The sequence below is a fragment of the Polyodon spathula genome, chromosome 4 (genome assembly GCF_017654505.1).
Source record: "Polyodon spathula isolate WHYD16114869_AA chromosome 4, ASM1765450v1, whole genome shotgun sequence".
In the NCBI taxonomy this organism is placed as follows: domain Eukaryota; kingdom Metazoa; phylum Chordata; class Actinopteri; order Acipenseriformes; family Polyodontidae; genus Polyodon; species Polyodon spathula.
The window spans coordinates 58,122,891-58,144,652 of record NC_054537.1 but is presented as its reverse complement, the minus strand read 5'-3'; the positions used below and the strand labels follow the sequence as shown (position 1 = coordinate 58,144,652).

The 21,762-nt window shown below is 40.9% G+C and overlaps 1 protein-coding gene across 3 annotated transcripts in view; it reads left to right on the top strand.

Annotated features, from left to right (window-relative positions):
• The window catches only part of myo1g (myosin IG), an 87,208-nt gene that overhangs the window by 30,597 nt on the left and 34,849 nt on the right, over positions 1–21,762 (top strand). For all 3 annotated transcript variants that reach the window (XR_005950127.1, XM_041248151.1, XM_041248152.1), the window contains exons 7-13: positions 88–204; positions 744–950; positions 2,445–2,590; positions 2,798–2,912; positions 3,144–3,314; positions 7,255–7,325; positions 17,693–17,767. Coding sequence is in view for 2 of the 3 variants with exons in the window: in XM_041248151.1 (XP_041104085.1) it covers positions 88–204; positions 744–950; positions 2,445–2,590; positions 2,798–2,912; positions 3,144–3,314; positions 7,255–7,325; positions 17,693–17,767 (902 nt within the window). In the remaining variant the exon portion in view is untranslated. The remainder of the gene's footprint in view (positions 1–87; positions 205–743; positions 951–2,444; positions 2,591–2,797; positions 2,913–3,143; positions 3,315–7,254; positions 7,326–17,692; positions 17,768–21,762) is intronic.

Below are 21,762 nucleotides of genomic sequence, written 5' to 3'. Positions count from 1 at the left end.
AGGCACTGTTTCCAACATGAGTACTCATTCTGCAGACAGTACAGGCAATGACCCGTGACTAACACTGTCTTCCTGTTTCCCTCACAGATGTCCGGCGATGACATGTCCAATCACAAAGCTGTGATGAGTGCAATGAAGGTGATCGGGTTTAGCTCAGAGGAGATCAATTCTGTCTACAAAATCCTAGCCATCATCTTGCATCTTGTAAGTGAATACACCCTGAGAGTTTCAACTCGACAGATCTGAACAACACTTTCATTTCACAATCTTATCCTTTCAATACAAAGTTTTCACCACGCTTACCAGTCCTGCTACACTTTGTTATGCCTTTACCACAGTGGACCACAGTTCTATTGCTGCAAAAAAGATTTACAAGTAATGCTCTCTGTCAGAAAATGAGTTTCTAACACATGGGAATGAGGTGGGAATGCTGGTCCTATTCATTAACAAAAATATGACAGCAGAAATGTCCAAGTGATTCCTAAGAATACAGTACTATGGCAGGAGACATGGTCACCTGCAATGATGCCTGTCAAACTGCTCGGGATCCTCAGAAAATACCTTTTTTTGTATTATGATGATGGTAATGTTTGCACTGTTTTTGAATAGGTTATAGATTTGTATTAATTCGTACAACCTATAGAGAATGTGATAGTTGTAACAAGCTGCATGACATCACACCAAGGAATAATAAGACAGAAGTCCTGAATTAGTCTGTCTGCCTCTTGACTGTGTGTCTGCAGGGTAACCTAGTGTTTGAGAGCGACGGGGACAGCGTGCTGGTGCACAGCGAGGACTTGGTGTGTCAAATCGCAGAGCTGGCATGCACGCAGCCGGACATAGTCAGGAAGACTCTGCTGTACCGCACCGTAGCGACAGGAGGGGGGGATGTTATCGACAAGGGACACAGCATTCATGAGGCCAGCTTCGGCAGGGATGCCTTTGCCAAGGTAAGGGACGACCAATGGAGGGGTAATATGAGGAAAAAAAAATCTCTCGGCAACACAACTGCAGGTTCAGACACTGGACATTTCAAGTCCAACACATTTATTGAACATCTGTGTAAAATAAAGGATTTTCAGTTTTAGTTTTCTTACGCTCTGCATTACGTTGCGTGTGGTGGTTATCACACTGTACACACTGAGGTATGTAGTTACCTTTAGTTACAAATTCCACTTTCAGTTAACAAGTGTACCTAACATTTACATACAAAAGTATATAACCAGAAAATGCAATTACCCTTAGAGAATAGGCCAGTACAACATATTTAAAAACATCAACTTTCACTGTTTAGGTATTCCAGTATTACTAATAATTCTTAATTTTGTATTTAAGCATTGCAAGTCAAAATGATAACACATGTATATTAGTACTGGCCTTAACCTAACAAAATAATATGCCATAGGTACTTTTTCATACAGCCATAAAGAATTGTATCACGTGTATAACGAACACGTTTCACCACAAGTGCTTATGTCTACTACCATACAGGTTAACAACATATACTAAATATAAAACGAGAACGGTGAAAGCAATGTTGTATATTACTACTGACTTTTTACCGTAGTTATATTTACATAAAAAATACTATAAGCAACCACAATCACCATTTCAAAACTGTCTCGTCTAGGCCTTCACTTTACCCATTGATCTCCATTACAGTGAGTAAATGGAAAACAAACTACGTTTTAATCATCGTTTTATATCCTTTAATACACAATGAACGTTACCGATATCTCACCCAGATTACCCAGAATATATTTACATGACATGTATGTTAAAGTGGGGTGACTATCTTACCTGTAAAATAAAACATTTACAGTTTTATTTTATTTTTCTTGCGCTCTGCATTAGGTTGCATGCACTCGTTACTTATCATCATAAACTGAGGACTTGGCGCTAGTACTGCCACCTACTGACAGAAACGAAACACTGCAGTTGAAGTATTTAGCTAACTGGTAAACAATACCTGTTGCAAATAGATCTAATTTGAATTACTTTTTAAAGGGGGGGGGGGGGGGGGGTGGGGGGGTTGGTAATTAAAGTTAGATAAATTTGATAAGCACTGTGACACGATGTATACGTATGGTGAGCATACCACTGTCATAGAAGGATACTTTATTAAAAATTTTTTTAAATCAATAGTTTGAAGATTAAGTTAGGTTAGTGAATTCGCGTTTGATTGAACAACTGTAATGAGGAGAGTGATGGACTTCTGTCAGACCTGTCAACGTAAGAAAAACACTGTATAACACGTAGTCCACTATGTTTAGGATATAAATCGTAGTAGTTTCATCATCAAACCTACATAAGAAAAAAAAAACTGCTACATTGCATTCATTTATCAAATTAAAGCTGTTTCAATTGCATTGGTTGTATGTTTTACATTGTGCCTGGAAACACGACCCTTGTTGACTGTGCCGAAATGTTGCTCCTGCCTGCAGGCGCTCTATGAGAGGTTGTTCTGCTGGATAGTAAGCCGCATTAACGCTGTGATTGAAGTGAAGGATTACAACCCCCTGCTGCATGGCAAGAATACCGTCATCGGAGTACTTGACATCTACGGCTTTGAGATCTTCGACAACAACAGGTACTGAGAGCAGGGCAGGGTGTGGTTAACTAACTGACAGCACTAGAGCAGGAGACCTCTGTGTCTGTCTGTCTTGTTTGTCTGTCTGACAATGGCCAAGTACGGGTTAAGTGCCTGAGGTGTCTGTGTGTCTGTCTGGTCAGGAATGGGTTTAGTTGATCTGTCTTAACCCTTTCTCCTCTTCACCTCGCTCTTTCCTCACTGCAGTTTCGAACAGTTCTGCATCAATTACTGCAACGAGAAGCTGCAGCAGCTGTTCATCGAGCTGATCCTGAGACAGGAACAAGAGGAGTACCAGCGCGAGGGCATCGAGTGGCAGCATGTGAGCACCACGGCCACCTGTTTTTAGATAATCGCTTCTGACAATCTTAGTTTTAAGAACTAAGCTTTGTGCTCATTTATAATTTCTTTAGTACACTATAGTATAGTAAAACTAATATTTTAGACAAACAATTTCAGTTTATTATCATTAACTGCAGTTTTGGGCAGAAAAACTTATTTACACTAAAGATAAGTTGTTAGTGTAAGGTTTTAGCTCAGGTGTCTGTTTCAGATCGAGTACTTCAATAACCAGATCATCGTGGATCTGGTGGAGCAGCCTCACAAGGGAATCATCTCCATCCTGGACGAGGCCTGTCTGAGTGTGGGGCATGTCACAGACACGCACTTCCTGGAGTCCATGGACAAGAAGCTGAGCAAGCACCCCCACTACACCAGCCGCAAGGTGAGGGAGAGGAGAGGAGAAGGGGGGGGGGGGAAGAGGGACGGGACTAAACTATATGTCAGAAGCTTGGTTTAGAGGTTCAGATCATGTTTGAAACTTTTTTTCTGTTTGCCACTGTTCATTTCCGACTGTGCTCGCTCATCTCAGTCACTTAGAATATAATATCTTGGGATCTCTGAGTGGCTCATCCAGTTAAAGCGCTGCCGTCAGGAGTGCAGGATGAGTCTCTCAGCTTGGACGATGCCAGTTCACATATAGGCTGTGCAAAGAGGCTGAACTTTGCTGGGGACCCTGAGGGGGACGTCACATTGTCTCTGACGCTCCCAGGGTGGGGGATGAGAAACCGGCAGGGATTGTTTCTCCTCATCACACAACGGTGAACCCTACTGGCCAGACACTGAGCACATTCAGAGTGGATAAAAAGCAGGGCTAATCTCTGTTCTCTGGAATCGGTAGCGCACCTATATCTACTCTGGATTGCTCCATGTAAAAGGGGAAATAAATAAAAATGATAATTGGTCACTCTAAATTAAAAAAAAAAAAAAAAAAAAGATTATACTATATTATTGTACATTGAGGATTTGTCTCAGCCAAGTGGTTAAAACCTTACCTGTCCAGAAGGGGGTGGTGTTTCTGTGTAAGCCTTTGCCTCGATGTGAGGGAGTGTTCTCTTGCTAAATAAACCCCAGAGATCATTAATCTAATTTGTTTCAGCAATAAATGTAAACGATGAGAAACTCACCGTTAGGCATGAACACACTCCCTGTATAGAAATGGAAATTGTCAGCTGTTCATAGTGGTCAAGTCAATGTTGTTGTTTTACCAGCAGGGGCCACTCTAACATAAGAACACAAGACACATCAGATTATTTCTTGCATCATGAAAACTTGTCTAGAGGTGTGAGAAGAGGTTTTTTTTTCTGTTTCCATGTGTAAGGTACTCCAGTATATTTAGATGTATTAAGTTAAATGTTAGCATTAAGTTTCACAATGTGTTTACTACTTAACGGGCAGCTATATTGGACTTGCAGGAGTTGTTTGTTACCAAGAAACAGCAGGAAAATATAATCAATACAGATGCACACATCAGCTTAGTTTACTGCTATGATAGATATCTGATTACAGAGCAGTTTAGTAAAGGTATGAAGCACTGTATCGTAGTTATCTCATGTATATTCTTGTTGAGTAGGTTCACTTTGAATATCATTTTCTGTTTCAGTTATCGCATCCTGGTGACTTAAGTTTAAAACACACCTGTGACCACAATAGAGCTGTTAGAAACACGGCTAAAATACCAGAGTTTAACAGTTAACCTGCATCCACTAGTGTCAGTGTTACGGGGGGACACATTCATTGTTACCCGGTGGTGTACCAGTTTTACTGAGGGAGAAGACATGTTTGAGAGCTCTATAGTGGCCAAAGATTTTCTGTAAAAATGTGCGTTTTAAAAAGTCACCAGGATGTGATGACTGAAGCAAGGAGAAGAAATACATGAGTTAAAATTAAAGACTGAAATAATACCAATATGGGGAAAATATCAGTATGTTAAAACAATGAATTAATATTGTTTCTAATCCTTCTGTTGGTGGTTGAAAAAATCAAGTTGGCCTAACAGATGTATAAAAAGTTGAGAGATTATCATATCAAATGACCATTTACATTATTGTAAGTTACATTTTGCTGTTTAGATGGAATCATCCGTTAGGGTTAATAATCAAAATGAGTTACTTAACTTACGGTAATGTAAGCCATGAATTTCTTTTTGATACTGTATCTGACCAGTGTGTGGTACTTTCATGCTGTCTTGCATATCAAAGCCCTAGCCAGACTGCTGCCTAATTGAGACCAGTGGGAATTTGTATTTGGAACGTGTGCTCTGCCTATTAATTAGCATTCATGTTCACTGAGTAAATAAAGAACCTGCCTCTTCCTTTAATGTTTCCTGGAATCAGGCTGCTTCTCATTGACACTGGAGCTCACTAACTCGTCTCAGCGGTACAAAAACTAACACCACAAGACCCTATCAATTAATTGCAGGTCCTGTAGAAGTGCTTTGGGAAATAAATTCATTCAACAACAGGGGCAATGTAAATAAATGCATTCATGCAATTAATTTGTATACAAATCAAAATAAACCCTCATAAACTCAGTTTTTTACTTATAATTTCCCAGGAAAAGACAAAACAAATGGGTGAACTGGGCCTAATACAACAGGGAGGAGAACATGCTGTTAAGGGCCACAAAACCAGGATACAGAAGTGTGTGGGGTGAGGGTTTAATTGTCTCTAAGGGCCATAACCAACAATAGAATACAGACATTATGTTAATGTGAGTTTACTTGTGCATCTGGTTTGTAGCTGTGCGGTGTTTTCATGCAGCAGCTTGCGTCTCTGTGCGTTAGTGGCTTCAATTTTGCATGATTTTGTAGTGCTGATTGACGTACAGCAGCAGACAGGCTGGTGCAGCTGTGATGGGAAAGTCGTACTAATGAGGACTGTACATTGCCTGCAGTCTTTCATCACTGTAAATAAATTACTTATGTCCTGAATCATTGTGGATACATAATATGTCATTTTTAAAGCTGTTCAAAATCCTAGTTTGTCACTTTCATTTGAGTTATTATTTAGCTAAGCGCAAAGCAGAAAGAGGCTGTTTCTCTTTCTCTGCTCCACTGGCACGGAGCAGAGGGAGGCTATAAGAAACCCTCAGAGTCTCCTGTGTTGACCTGGCCTAGTTCTCCCTGTGCAGCATGTGAAATGCTGGATCGTGAAGCACATGTTGTGTCCTGGAACAACGTCCTGAAATAATGTGTCCTGGAATAATGTGACAGTAATTCGTGGCCAGAATCCAGGAGAACAATTAAGCAAATGATGTCCTTGAGCTGCACTTGTAATGAACTGCAGATAATGTGTTTTATCCTGCCTTTTATATCATTCATCTGGCTTTAAGTCTTATTGCTCCTGCTGCAGTCTGACAGGTTATTGTGTGAAACCTCAGTAGGATTTTTAATTAAAAACAAGTAGATGTCCTTCAGGACAGTTCAACATCTCATGTGCAGAGTGAGTGCAGGCGAGTAACATTTCTAGACGGTTTACATGACCATGCATGCAGTAGGTATTGTTTATCTGCCACTATCTGGCCAGGGCAATCTTGTGTAAAAGGGTGGAGGCTGGGCACGAACAGGTGACCCTGTGCACCGCAAGCAAGCATCTTAACCACTATCCAATAAATAATCTCATCGACAGGGAAAATGCTTAGCAGCAGATTCCCAAAGGCTCTTTACATTCTTTCAGTAAAGAAAAATCACAAAAAGTTACCAAACCATAAATAAACAAACCAGACATTTGATTTAGGTGGTTGTTAATGAGATCTGAGATTCTTACTTGTATTAGAAGATATATATATAATCTGTGTAAAATAAAACATATTTTCAAGGAACAATAAAATACAAAAAGTTGATATAAATTAATAATTAAAAAAAAATCAACCCTGAAAGCTGCTCTCTAAAGCTGTAAAATAAAAAATACAAATCAGGTCCGGCTTTGAGCCTTTGCGCCACACTAACAATCTCTTTCTCCGCTACGTCAAAGCTGACGCTTGGACACGTAATAAAACCATGAAACCACAAAGAAGCCCAGTTACCAGAGAGGCCAAGGTCAGAACATCCACATGAGGGAGATTTGAAGTGAGACTTGAAATACTCCATCCAAATGCGAAGTTGGTTCCTTTGTTTTGGGAGCAAGACTGCTAGAATCGCTGCCAAAAAAGTTCTTAAAATGAGAGACCTGACATGTTTGAGTTCCAGTCATGCCAATGTTCACAGAGTGATTCTGCAGTCCCATAGACATTGTGCTTCTGAAGGAGTTATCTATTTTCTGGACTGCTCTTGAAACTCACAGTGGATGGTGCTAATTCATAATATATTCCTCTGCTCTCCTTAGCTTTGCGCCTCAGACAAGACGATGGAGTTCCTGCGAGACTTCAGGATCAAGCATTACGCTGGCAACGTCACGTGAGTGCCTTGTCCATAAAGATCTCTTACACTGGAAATGGGGGCTGTGGGGTAGCCTTTGTGGAGAGTCATTAAAATTTTACCAAAATCATAGAGTGTAGTACTGCACAGTGAAAGCATGGTAAAAACTTACAGCTATGGCCAAAAGTTTTGCATCACCTAGAATTTTAGGATTGAGACATAATTTAGATCTTTTATTTTACCAAACTACAAAATTATATCATAACAGTATTCTGGAAGCCATAATAGTAGTACAGTAGCTCAAATGAGAGGGAAGAGGGGTCTAGCAGTGTTTGAGAGAGAGAGAGAGAAAGAGGGGTGCTTTCAAAACCTTCAATCGGAGATCGTCGACTTCCAGACTAGGGGCACTGTGCTGCTGTGTGGAGATCTCAACGTCAGGACAGGCAAACACATTGACTACATCAGCACAGAGGGTGACAGCCACACAGTGGCACACAACCATCACTACACAGAGGAACAGCTATGACAGTGTGACGAACAAGAGTGATAAACAGGTACTGCATCTCTGTAAAGGCCTGGGTCTGTATATTATTAATGGCAGGATCAGGGGGGATTCTCTGGGCATACACCTCAGCCCATGGCAACAGTGTGGTAGACTATGCCATTAGAGACATGGACCCAGAGTTTATTAATGCATTTATAGTCCGGCAACAGAACCCTTTATCAGATCATTGTCAAACAGTTCTGTATCTAAAAAGTGATCAAAATAATTTCAATCTGAACCCTGCCACCAAATTACACAACCTCAAACCAGCCTATAAATGGATACAGAGCAGTGCAGAGGAGTATAATAAAACAATTTATAGTACAGAAATAGAAAGTATGCTGAACAGCTTTCTAACCAAAACATTTCAATCAACAAAGATGGAATAAATTTGGCCATAAATTATATAAATTATATATTTGAAACAGCGACAAATTCAAAACTCAGGAAAACAAACAGAAAAAAAACTAAACTTAAAAGATAAACTAAATGAAAAATGATTTGACACTGAGTGTAAAACAACTAGGAAACAGTTAAGATAACTAACTATTCATCCAAAAACACAGAGAACCCAACAATATTGAAATACGCCTCACTGCAAGAGTAAAAGATAAACTCCAAGCCCTCAAACCCAGGAAAGCCTGTGGGTCCGACAGCATCAACAACAAGATGCTGAAACGCAGCAGTCCCAGGCTGCATTAGGCCCTGTTCAAATTATTTAACCTCACTCTGAGTGTGGGCTGCTTCTCTGACATCTGGAACCAAGGGTTTAGAACCCCAATTCACAAAAGTGGAGACAAATTAGACCCCCCACAATTACCAAAGCATCTGTGTGAGCAGTAATCTGGGGAAGGTGTTCTGCAGTGTCATTAACACCTGGATACTGGCCTTTCTTACTGAGCACAGTGTACTGAGTAAGAGTCAGATTAGCCACCTATCTCAGGGAAATAGGTGCCACTTCACTCTGGGCAACACAACACTGAAGGACAGCACCAGCTATACCTACCTGGGTCTGAAAATCAGTGCTTCAGGGAACTTTAACCTGGCTATAAATGCATTAAAAGTCAAGACATGCAGGGCTTTTTATGCCATAAAAAATCATCTTTACAAAATTAAACCAGTAAAAATATGGTTAAATAATTTTGACACTGTCATTCAGCCAAATGTGAAGTATGAGGTCCCCTTATGAACCCTGATTATGTCAAATAGAATCAAAGCCCAACAAAAACCTCCTGCAGGTTCACAGGAGTGCAGCCAACAGCGACTGCAGGGCTGAACTGGGCCAGTTCCCCTTACTCCAAGCCATACAGAAACAAGCGCTGAATTACTGTGTCCATCTACAGCAGGCTGATCTGCAGTATTACCACCACACAGCACTGTGGCGCGCCACACGTTCACCAGAAGAAAATCCCCTCAGCAAACTGGTACTGAAGCTCAGCCAATTGAGCCAAATTAACACCATAGAGCTTCAGAACAACTCCAACAAAAACTCCCAGCTGCAAAAATGAGAAAAATCTATTTAAACTTGGAAAACAAATATAAATCCCATTGAAAATGTTAAATCGCATAATAAACTAGAATGCTATCTGGCCTTAAAAAAAGAGTTTACCCTGGCAGAATATCTTGTCATTGTCAGAAATACAAAACAAAGGCGGATCCTAACCAAATACTGGTACATTGAAACTGGCCGGCACAAATAATCTTGAATAGGCAAAGAAAAGAGGATGTGCTGTCACCATGACCTGGGAGAGGTGTAACTTCCTGTTACACTGCCCCCAATACAAACAAACCAGGGACACGTTCTTCCCAAAATTGTCCAATTAAGCCACAGACTTTCCTTTACTCTAACACAGAGAAAATATCAGTCCTGTTAGGAGAAGAGCAGCAGACAGCAGAGCTCACTGCCCAGTATGTATCAGTCTGCCACAACCTGAGCGAGACAGCCTAGACACTCTGCATGGGGATCAAATGTGATTTTTCATGGTTGATACTGTAAATATCTGTTTATATTGTGTCTCTATGTTTCTTGTTTAAGTGCTTTTGCAAAACCTAATTTTATTTTGCCACAGAAAAAAAAAAAGATTCCCACTGCTCCTCAAAATTAAGAAGCGAGCAATAAATTACTGGGTCTATCTAAACCAGGCAGAGCGACACACTGTGTCAAGAACAGAAGTGGTGATGTAACCACCAATGGAGGGTTGCCGGTTTGCACCCAGACTCTACCCGGTTACACTGCCTTTTTCTAGGAGATTGCGTTCTGTGGATCCACAGAACTAGAGCACCAAAACTTGTAAAATGATCTGCTGAGGATTGTCTATCTCTCTCCACCTCTTTCTGTTCTTTTTCCCTATTCTCTCTGTCTTCTCTGCCCTCCATAGTCCTTCTCCATTTGTCCTCCTCTCTTCCCTATCAAATTCAACTTTATTAAAGTAGCAAATGCATAGAAAAATGGAACTTCATAAATATATGGCCTGATTTTCAAAGGGGGCAAAATAAGAACTAGGTGATTTCTAAAACTTGATTTTGGGTGACTAAACATATGGCTTTCAAAGGGTTAATAGAAAATGTGTCATGTATCCACCTGTTGAACCCTTAAAAATAAAAATAACTTGATTCAGTTACATTAATCAGGTTTTTAAAAAAAAAAAATTGCGACCTAGTTCTTATTTGGTCCCTTTTGAAAATCAAACCCATAATGTAAAAAATAACAGTATAGCAGTATGAGTAGGCTATACTGTGATAATGTAATATGGAGAATATACTGTGCAAAGATTTCTGCTACCTCTTTCAATTTTTTTTTTGTCTCTCTCTATCTCACTTTTTCTCCCCCATCTCTCACTAAATTTAGATCAGCACTCCCTCAGGTAATAATCTGTGTGCTTAAATTAGTGTTACTGTAAACACCCTCGGATCTCACCCCTGAGTTTCTTTTTAATGTATAATGTATCACAGCTCAGAGCTAGTGTGGGACTCATTAGCTGTGCTTTGAACTTGGATTTTCCTGCTCTGCGTCAGTCCTGTACCCTAACCCCCAAGAGGACACACCAGTAGTCATCTTGTTTTCAGGGGTTACCCAGGGGCCACAGTTACCAAAAATTAAAAGCATCTACCAAACATAATTCGATGGGTGGCACTAATTCAAAGTCTGAAAGTTGCTGAAGCATGCAGCCTGATGATTTGTGATTTGTTTTTTAAGCAAATCAGAATTATTTTTGTTATGTCTTAAAAGATGATCTATATTTAAGGTAAACCTGGAACGGAACCCCTGACTGCTGAAACAAAGGTGTGCGCTGCATTGCATTTTATTCGCCAGTGACATGCCAAGCCACATAAATGTATTGCTTGTCTCCGTTCACTTTCTCATTTTAGTTTAATGTGTCGCTTATTTTTCAGATGCACTTTGATTGTTAGCTTGAACATGTAGCTCAATGCACCAGTAATTGCAGCGCTATGCATCCTCTACCTCATCTGACCCACTTCTGCTATTTTTGCTTTTTATATACTTTGAAACATTTGTTTTCTTTTGAATATTCATAAACTGATTTATGTTTTCTCCCCATTCCTCACCAACTAAAAATGTTATATTTTCGTGTATTTCAATTTAGTTTTTGATCAAGCTAGTAGTTACTACGCCCAGCAATTGCCACAATAAATCAGAGTTTGATTGGCCAACATAATCAGGTGATCGTGTGTTTGTTCAGAGAACCACAGTTGAACATTATTTGATTGTTTGACATCTAAACATCTGTTTTATCCAAGGATACAATGTAGGGCTGCTTATTACAATGTCAATATAGTGTCAAAATAAAACAGCATTTTAATAAAACTGTGTATTTCCCAGAAAATAGTACTGGATTAATATTACATTATAGACAAAAATCGGGTATAAATCAGTAAAAACCGATATCCAATAAAAAAAAAAATCGATAAAATTCGGAATAAACCGGAAACACGGAACACTGTGCATGAAGTACAAAACAGCACATTACCATCGATGTGAAATTTGCCCTTGCCAAAATCTTTAGGGGTGATTTTGATTGTTTTCGACATCTTTGAACAGCTGTGAATACTGAAGTAAACAAGAGTACGGGAAGCACTTCTATTAGACAGGAATTTTTACATAAATCTAAAGCAATGTTGATATGTGATACGTGTATTGATTTGGTTATTATCAAACAAACCAAAAAGCCTTGCATGTTTTTTTACCCCGCCCCAAGTGTAAAATAAAAAAATCTCCGGAAACATACAACATCTGCGTTTTTCTGTGTTATCACAGAAAATCTGCATTCCCTTTCAAGTCGAAGATGACCGCCAATGATACTTTTGGGATATGCCTGCTTGTCAGGTGTTCGCTGAGCATTTTATATGAAAGCTGCCAATAGTCCCCTCCATGGAGTGACATCCTCGATCCCCCCTCCCGAGGAAATAAATAGTCACTGCATTCATCTCTTTTGCCTTTCACAGACAGGTAGGTAAGATGCATATAACCCCATTTCCAGCTGTGATTGACTCTTTCAGATCTCCTTCTAGTTTTTCTGGAGTTCCCTTGCAATGAATTGCTGGAAGTAGACTCTCCACTTCCCCGGAATCGGAAACTCGGCAACTGCGTTTCGTTAAAAAATAAATAATTAAAAAAAATCTTCAACAGCCTACAACGCTCGGCGGTTGTAGTCTGTTTCTAACCCTGCAGCTTGCTGCGTGTGTTTTCTTCTGTTTCCTCTGCTTTTCAGCTGTGTAGACAATATTAGTAGGGAGTTCATGATTCCAGCGAGGCACAGCTGTATTGTGATCCACTGTCGACTCGAAGCCCTTGGGCAGCCTCGCTACACCCACTCGGTGTATGCGGCCTAGCTCCCCTACAGGCTGTAAAAAAAATAAATAAATGCTTGCTACATGGAGGGAGCTAATGTAGGATCACTGAAGCCCGCCTTAAGAAGGCTTACGCGTCTGAAGTGCAGGTAACACTTCTGGCGAACACAGGAGGCCTCTTAATGGCCTACCTTAATGGAATGCTGCGCTCTGTAACCCTTCCCGAGCCACTAGCTTCAGAGTTACGTGCGGTCTCGGCCACTCTGTTACAAATCTCAGGCTTCGAAGGGCAAGCCCTGGGCAGAAGCAAGCTTGGTGGTGGACAAGTCAGCATTACTAGATGCGTCTATCTCCAATACCCATACATCATCCTAGACCTGAGACACTTCAATGGGTTCTTGAGGGAGAGGATGTTCCAGATGGTCACACATCGCCACATCCTCCAGTCTGTCTAGTTGGGTGACTGGTTTACAACAGTGGACCTGAAAGACGCATATTTTTACGTTCCTATCTGTCCAGTGCACAGGAAATATCTCCGCTTCGACTTTCAGGGGAGCGTCTTCAAGTTCTCCATGCTGCCATTCGGCCTCTCCTTAGCCCCCCTGCAGGGGATCAGGGTGATGAATTACCTGGATGACTGCTTAATTTGTTCCCTGTCCCAGGAAGGAGCAGTGGCCCACACAATGATTGTAACAGAACATCTGTCAAGACTGGGTCTTAGCCTCAACAATGCAACGATTAGCCATTCAACTTCACATGCGCCCACTCCAAGCGTGGTTCAATGCCTTTTGGCTACAAGCACAGCAGACACCGATGGCTGAAAGTGTCTCGCCTGTGCTGGAAAGCGCTACGCTGGTGGAGGCAAGCCCCTCACCTGAGCAAAGGCGTAAGATCTACTAGAGGCGGGTAAATCCCCATCTACGTTGAAAGTGTACCTAACAGTCATATCTGCTTGCCATGTTCCCATCGACTCAGTATCCCCGGGTGCTCATATACTGTCCAACCGTTTTCTAAAGGGTTAAGTCCACCTATAATGGACGTCCTCCCCGAATGGAGTCTAGACGTGGTACTAGAGGCTCTCACTAAGCCTATAGATTCCACAGAGCTGAAATATCTCTCTATGAAGACAGCCTTACTGTTAGCTATCACCTCCGCTAAGCGGGTGAGTGAACTACAGGTACTGTCCATGCACAGTTCCTGCATGTGCGTTTGGGACGATGGAAACAGGGTATTGTTGTGCATGAACCCTGCTTTTCTCCCTAAGGTGATTACAACGTTTCACTTGAATCAGTCAGTGTAACTAGAGGCTTTCCATCCCCCTCCCTTTATGGAGGAATCGGATAGGAGATTAAATTCCCGCTACCCAGATCAATATACTAACAATACACTAACCCCCTTTTCTACTGTATTTAAGTTTTTAACTTACGTAAATAAAAATCTATTGATTGAAATAATAAAAAAAAATGAGCAAAAACGATTGAAACTATTTTAGACTAAGTTTATTTTAGTTTGGAATTTTCAGTGCTGGCAGGATGCAGACTGATTATTTCTCTCCCTGTCTACTCCACAGTTCTTGTGAACTCAACGAGCGCAGGTACTCTAGAGTTACCTTCCATGCTGCTGACGCTCTTCTCTCTGGCTCTATGTTGTCACTTCGTTCCTCTCACTCATAAAGAGGCGGGGCTTGTACACATCAGAAGAAGGGCTGCGGTTATTGAAAACTAAACTGATCGTGCAATTTATTTTATCATAAAGATTATGACTCAAGTCAAGTGGAAACTTTTGGGCCGGATTCGAGTCGAGTCACTGACTCTAGTCATTACAACTCTGCATTCTGCATATAGCAGGTGTTTCTAACTTTCTGTCCAGCAGCTGTGTATCTACACATTTACCCTTAAGGTGGTCATTTTTGTGATATATATGGCACCCTCGTGGGAAGTTGGGTTTGTATATTTCAACTTTAAAAATCTGCAGCACATGCTTCCATAATCTGTATTTACACCCATAGGAGGAGTCCTGAATATTTCAATAGTCTGAAGAGTGAAACCGAATGCAATAGATTAAGAGTTCTCTGTGCTCAGTGGAGAAATGGGAACAGGCAGTCAGGCCCACTGTCTAGTGACTGGATAACAAAACCATTCAGGTCCTACCTCCTTTGTCCAACAGGGGAACTCTGGCAACAGGTTGGAGACTGAAGCCCTCTGTCCACCTGTCTGTCCGTTTGTCTGTCTGTCTGTCTGTCTAGAGTATAGAGCATTGACATGTAAAATATACAGTATTGACTGATATATAAACAAGGTATAGAGTATTGACAGATAGAGTATGGGATAGTTACTGTTATAGGGTATTAGCTGGTAGAGTTTAGAGTATTGACAGCTGGTATAGAGCACTGTCAGGTAGAGTATAGATCAGTGAGGGGCTTATAGCTGGGGGCTAGATCATTGTGGATGTGAACTGGGCTGTGAGTCACTGAGGTAAAAAAAGAAATAAAAAAACATGCGTGACACAGACTGAGACAAACCCAGCAAATATGAAGGCTGGTCTCTGAGAATGCACACAGGAGAAGAGCTTCTATTTCTGTAAAATAGGATGACGATCCGCTCAGCAACTGCACTGTTAGAAATTACTGCAGAACGGAGATTTAAGTGGAGCAAAGTTCTCCCTCGTTGGCAGACTAGGTAGACAATGTATGGCACTGATTATTACAACTAGACACATCCCACCCACAAAGGAATTAAAAAACGCACTGCAAATATGAAGCACTGTGATCGTCGTTCTCCTGTAGTCGTGTCCCATTTGTTGTTTTACAGTTATGTTTTATATTACCAAGAAATCATTAATTGCAATTACATAGTAATTAATTTAGATAATGATCAATAAGCAAAACAAATGGGTGTACCCTCTTAACAGAACTAATCCAGGAAAGGATTCAATAGAAAGAAATAACACAACACAAAATAGCTTAATCAAAATAGGCAATAGAAATAGAGCCTTGATTAGAAGTTATTACCTTTGGAAAGCTGGCTGTGCCAGGAAGTACGACACAGACGGGGTCAAATACCAAGTTTATGGCCAATACTCAGGGTTTTTATTGTAATTAGAAACCAGTTGTTTATTAAAAGCTGAACATTCTATTTGAATGTCCTGCAGTCATCTATTATTGTGTGGAATTGCTCAGGAAAAGAGCTAGCTGATTGGCGGAGGAAAGTTCTGAGGGTTCTAACAAAACATTAATTTCCTCTGCACTGATCATTACTTGCTAGATAACTTGCAAGCCATAGACAAGGAACTCTGCAAAAGGAAAGGGCAATTAGCTGCAGGTTATGATAGCACGGAGGGTATTTTTTAATGGGTATTTTTTTTTTTATTTTGATCTCGATTACTCAGGTTGGTTGTAATTGATGTCACTGTGTGAAGTGAATTTCTAAAGATCTGTTAGCCTTTAGAGGGGTCAACCTGTGGGATAAATACACATTCTGGAATCTGATTGGCTGAGACAATAGGCAAAGTTTAATATCAAATCTTAACAAACAGAATACCAAGACTTTGAACCTTAATCTGGATGTTTGTTTTTTTTTAAACATATTTCTATTTATATATTTTCCCCATAAAATGTCATACTTTCATACACATTCACTGCAGAACACAATTCAATATAGCACTTGAATCATCTGGCAAGTGGACTTAAACAAAGTCTTTAAAGATATAATTCACTTCAATTCAAAATTCAACTTTTTTCTATTTTCACACCTGTGTCCTACTTTGTGTAGCTCCAGCTAGCACTGCCTCCCAGCTAGATAACCTGCCTGATGGGAAACTCCTGTCTGTCTGTCTACCACAGCACTCTGTCAGGGTCTAATAGTGTAATTGTGGTTTCTTTGACTTGGATTTTAACAGAACACAGTTCCACCTCCTGGCAAACTGAATATAGTATACAGTAGATGCCAAATATGATCAGTGTTTTTAAGATTTGATTAAGATGGAAATGCAGACAGTTTACCACTAATTCTTTCAGGGAAATTTGCAGCAATGCTTATTCTCAAGAAAGGCCCTGTCAGTAATTGAAGAGAGAGAAGCACCTACCTACCAAAATCACATCTGCTGTTGTGCCCCTAATGACTGAAACCGACTTGCAAAAGGGAGATGCAGCTTTTATATATTAAATATATTTAATATATTAAAAAATATATGAAAACATTCCAGGGACACAACACATAAATCAGTCAAGCAGAGACAGTTTTTTAACAGACATTTAACAAAAGTGTGTGGCACATGTAGCAAGTGTTTCTATTACGTTTGCTGGAATGGCTGCTATTCAGTACAGGGGCAGTTTGATGCATTGCATTCACCAGGCAGTATTTAGGGTTTGGCTCAAATCGTATCCTACCTTGGCATGTTTTTGAGATTTTACAGGAATACTTTCTAAAAGTGTCATGTCAGACATGTTACAGCTGTACCATACTTTGACCTCCTTTTACCACGCAATATGAATTACACACCCCTGTTCTTTACTGTGTGTACTATTACCAAGCTTGGTATTCTTTTCCTTACTTCCCTTGTCTGTACGTACAAATGACAACTCTTTTACTGGGTTGCGTCTCAGTAAACTTATAAATCAGGGCTGTTCTGCTGACGGCTCTTGCCCAAGGCTCATTGAGCATCACAATATGGCTTTTTGAATATAGAGGTGAACTATCTCATTAATGTCAATGAGTTCCAAAGAATACAAGAACAATTGGTTTTCTTTGGCAGATGATACAGTATAAAAATTTGTTTAACACAAAGGACGACTAAAGGAGTGGCCTACTTTAATTTGTAAAAAAAAAAATCCTTTTTAATTTCTTTGCTGCTGTTTAGCCAGTCAGTTTTGGCAAATGACACCCAACTGAGGTTACATTTTATTCAATTTGTGCTGGTGGTTTTCAGGCTTTTTAAGACCCTTCTGGTTGTCGGCATGGCTCTTTAACCCAACGCTCTGTTGTAAATAAAACGTGTCAGACTCATAGCAGTGAAGCATCTGACTGACTGCGCCTCTCTCTGTTCGTCTTTGCAGGTACAGCGTGGAGGGATTCCTCGACAAGAACAAGGACCCTCTCTTCCAAGACTTCAAGCGCTTCATGTATAACAGGTCAGAGCCACATTCACACTCTGATAGAATGAGATATAAATGTTTTCTATAGTAACAGCATATGTAAGTGTAATAAAGCGCAGAGAAAGCATGGTAGGGCATAGATAAGTGTTGTAAAGCCCAGACAGGTATTATACAGGATATTCAAAAACATGGTAAGCCATAGTAAACCTCTGTTAAAAGATCCTCATGTGACCCTGTGGCAAAGTGGTTTGCAGTGTGCAGGTGTAGAGGTGATATGATTTCAAAACAGAAGACAGACAACAAAGTTCACAATCCAAACAGAAGTGTTTATTTATAGTCCTGGTCTGGCGACCGCAAAGAATAATCCCAGGCAATACACTTCATGTGTATTGCACTGTTTCATAAAACTGTTCATGCACAGTTGTGAAATGTTGTCTGGGTTTGGTACGGGTTGTGTTAGCCATCTAACAAGAACAAACAAATATGTTTAGACATGACAAAAACAAACAAAACACTCACAGAACAAACAAGTAGAATTAGACAGACAAATAAACAAAACACTCTCAGTAAGTTTACAGTTCTCCTTTAGCGGTTCGCTCTTAACCATAACAAAGGAACAGATCACCTAGCCACGTCCCCTTTTGTACCCATCAGTCACGCCCCCTTGGTTAGCGAGTGCAACCACTTTCTCCTCCAATCCGCGGTTGCCACATCGCTTCCCTTCCAACGATGACTTGGTGTACTGTAGCTCCGCCCCCTTTCTAGATGGCCAACTTCCACCTTTCCCTTGGAATGAATTGTACAGACCATCCAATCCGGGGCACTCTGTTCCCACACAGTGCCCTCACAGGTCGGGAGGGAGATTTATAACCAAGATTCATTCTTTCTCTGTCACAGATCCATAGCAGTTAACCTGTACATCTGTATTTTAAGACTTCCATTAAACCCGATTGGCTACAACCTCTCAGAAGAAACAAGAAGATAGAGGCAGTGTGTTTCTTAAAGAGACTGCATTTGTTTTGTTGGAGATTAAACACTGTTAAAACCTTAATTTTTTCACAATATTTCTATGTGGAGTCATGACGGTACAATTGATGACACCTCTCATTGAAGGCACTGAAAAGGTTAACTACCCTGTAATCTCCTACAATCAGACACCATTTGAAAATTCTAACATTGGCGTACATTTCTTCTGCTGTACTTTTCTTACTCATCTTATAATTTACTTACCCCAGTTTTAAATAATTTTGTATAAATGGAGCAAAATGATTAGAAGACGATTTTCTTTTTCAACGTGTCCAAGTTATACAGCTACATTGTTTAAAAGCTTTTAGTTACACTCAAGTACAAAATGTTTTCAAAGCAACACTAGTAAAAACAAAGCTTTCCAGCTCTTTCTAATGAAGGAGAGAGAGAGAGAGAGAGAGAGAGAGAGAGAGAGAGAGAGAGAGAGAGAGAGAGAGAGTTGGAGATGGCATCATTCTGTCACTCTGTGTCACGCACCTCTGATCACAGCATCTTCTATAACGGGAAAGTCTCACTGGGGCTTTTCAAGGTACTTGACCACATCCTGTGTTATGGACCAGTATATCACCAATGTGACTACAGCGCAGAATGTGATTTGAAACAGAAAGAAACTGTTTGATTTAAAAAAATAAATAAAAAAGAAACAGGTCTTTATCCTATGCACATGAAAGAACAGTATAGAAAACTACTCTACTGCTGTGTTCAAGGTGCAGTTTTCTGCAATAGAGGAATTGTGTGTTCTATGATTCCCAGCGGTGTTGTTATGTCAGCTGAGCAGACCTCAGGGTACACTTTTGGCGTCTACAAAAAGCTGGGAAATGTATAAAAATAAACACTGGAAAAGAGAACACAAAAAAAAAACCAGTAGCACTAAATACAGAGAAATTTAATCTTCAACAAATGGTTTAAAAACACTTGGTTAGCACGCCTTAACTAACCATTAACAAATATGCAGCATTATTAAAGTAGTTATTGTAGGCAGTGCCTGGTTCTGGGTCTCATGTTGCATGCAGGTAGGACAGAACCAGGTGTCAGTTAGATAATTGTCACTTTACGGAGCTAGAACAGGATTGGCTGTTTTCCAGGTCAAACTTTGCAGGCCAGGTTTCTAGATATTTCTTATTCTAGAAATCTTAACGGTAGAAATACACTGCACCCTCAGGACCAGCACGACCTTTCAATTTGTGAGCTCTTGTCTCTCTGTCTCTCACACACACTTCACTCGCACACACACACTAGCACAGACACACACTCACACAGACATACAGGTAGTGGACAAAAAAATGGAAACAGCTGGGTAAATGAGGGACACCAAGTATATTGAAAGCAAGGGCTTCCACACAGGTGTGGCTCATGCGTTAATTAAGCAAATAACATCCCAGCATGCCTAGTCATGTATAAAAATGCTGGACAGGCCTGGTTGCCTATAATTATGGCTAGCATGGCTGCAAGAGAAGACCTTAGTGACTTTGAAAGAGGGGTGATTGTTGGGGCATGTTTGGCAGGAGCTTCAGTGACCAAGACAGCTAAACTTGTCGATGTTTCACGAGCAACGGTGTCTAAGGTGATGTCGACATGGAACTCCAAGGGAAAGACATCATCAGCAAAGGGCAACAGTGGGGTGGAAGCGCATACTCGAGGATCGTGATATATGTGCATTAATTCGAAGTGCAAGGCAAAACGGGCAAGCAATTGCAGATCAATTGACTGCAAATTTCAACCTTGGGCGCAAGCAGCCAGTTTTATCAAAAACAGCCTGCTGAGAACTCCACAGAGCGGGATACCATTGTCGGGTTGCAATGCACAAAACTCTCATCACACCTGGCAATGCACGTCTGCGAGTCCAGTGGTGCAAAGAGCACAGGCAGTTAACTACCGAGCAGTGGAGAAATGTGATATGGTCAGATTAATCATCCTTCACTATGTTCTCAACAAATGGACGAGTGCACGTGTGGAGCCAACCTAAAGAACTCTGCAGCCCTGAGTGCTTGAATCATACAGTGAAGGGTTCTGGTGGTTCCTTAATGTTGTGGGGCACATTTTCCTGGCATGGTTTGCGTGCACTCATTCCCTTAGAAGGCAAGGTCAGTGCTAATCACTACTCAGTGGTACTGAGTGATCATCTTTACCCCATGTTGCAGCATTTCCTTCTGCTGGGGGGGTGTCTTCCAGGATGACAATGCCCCCATTCACAGAGCATGTGTGGTCGCCCAATGGTTTGATGAGCATGACACTGATGTTATTCATTTGTCATGGCCTTCTCAGTCATCAGATCTGAACCCATTTGAGCATTTATGGGATAGTCTTGAACGATGCTTGAGACAACGTTTTCCACCTTCATCAACTAGGCGTGAGTTGATTTACTTTCTTGTGGAAGAATGGCGCCGCATCCTTCCTGCAGAATTCCAGAGGCTGGTAGACTTTATGCCATGGCGCATACAGGCCGTACTGGCCGCACATGGTGGCCCAACACTCTATTAAGTGACTTTACATTGCTGTTTCCATTTGTTTGTCCGCTACCTGTACATTCACACGGACACACACACTCAGACAGACACACACACACACACACACACACACACACACACACACACACACACACACACACACACACACACAGGTTCTCATCTGCTTTGTTCCTTAAGAGCAGTACCAGACCAGCTTCAATGGCAATGTAGGCAAGCAGGACCACTACAATGGCAATGCAATGGTTCCCCACTAGGGGGCAGTGGGTACACAAGAGCAGCTCCAATCACTGTTGCAGCGTGGAGCACGGAGAGGATTCTGGAACTCAAGGAACGTGTAAGGTTGGGCAGGACCCAACATGTAGCAGATGAGTTGAGTGCTGAGTTTTGGATTATGTCATTAGTTGAGCTCCTGTGGAACTCTTCTTTGTTTTTATTCTGAGTCCAGTCGACAGGATCATTCAATACCATAGCATTGAATGGAGACCTAGTGGAGAGTGATTGCATTTCATTGTCATCATCACAGTACAAGCTATTGGC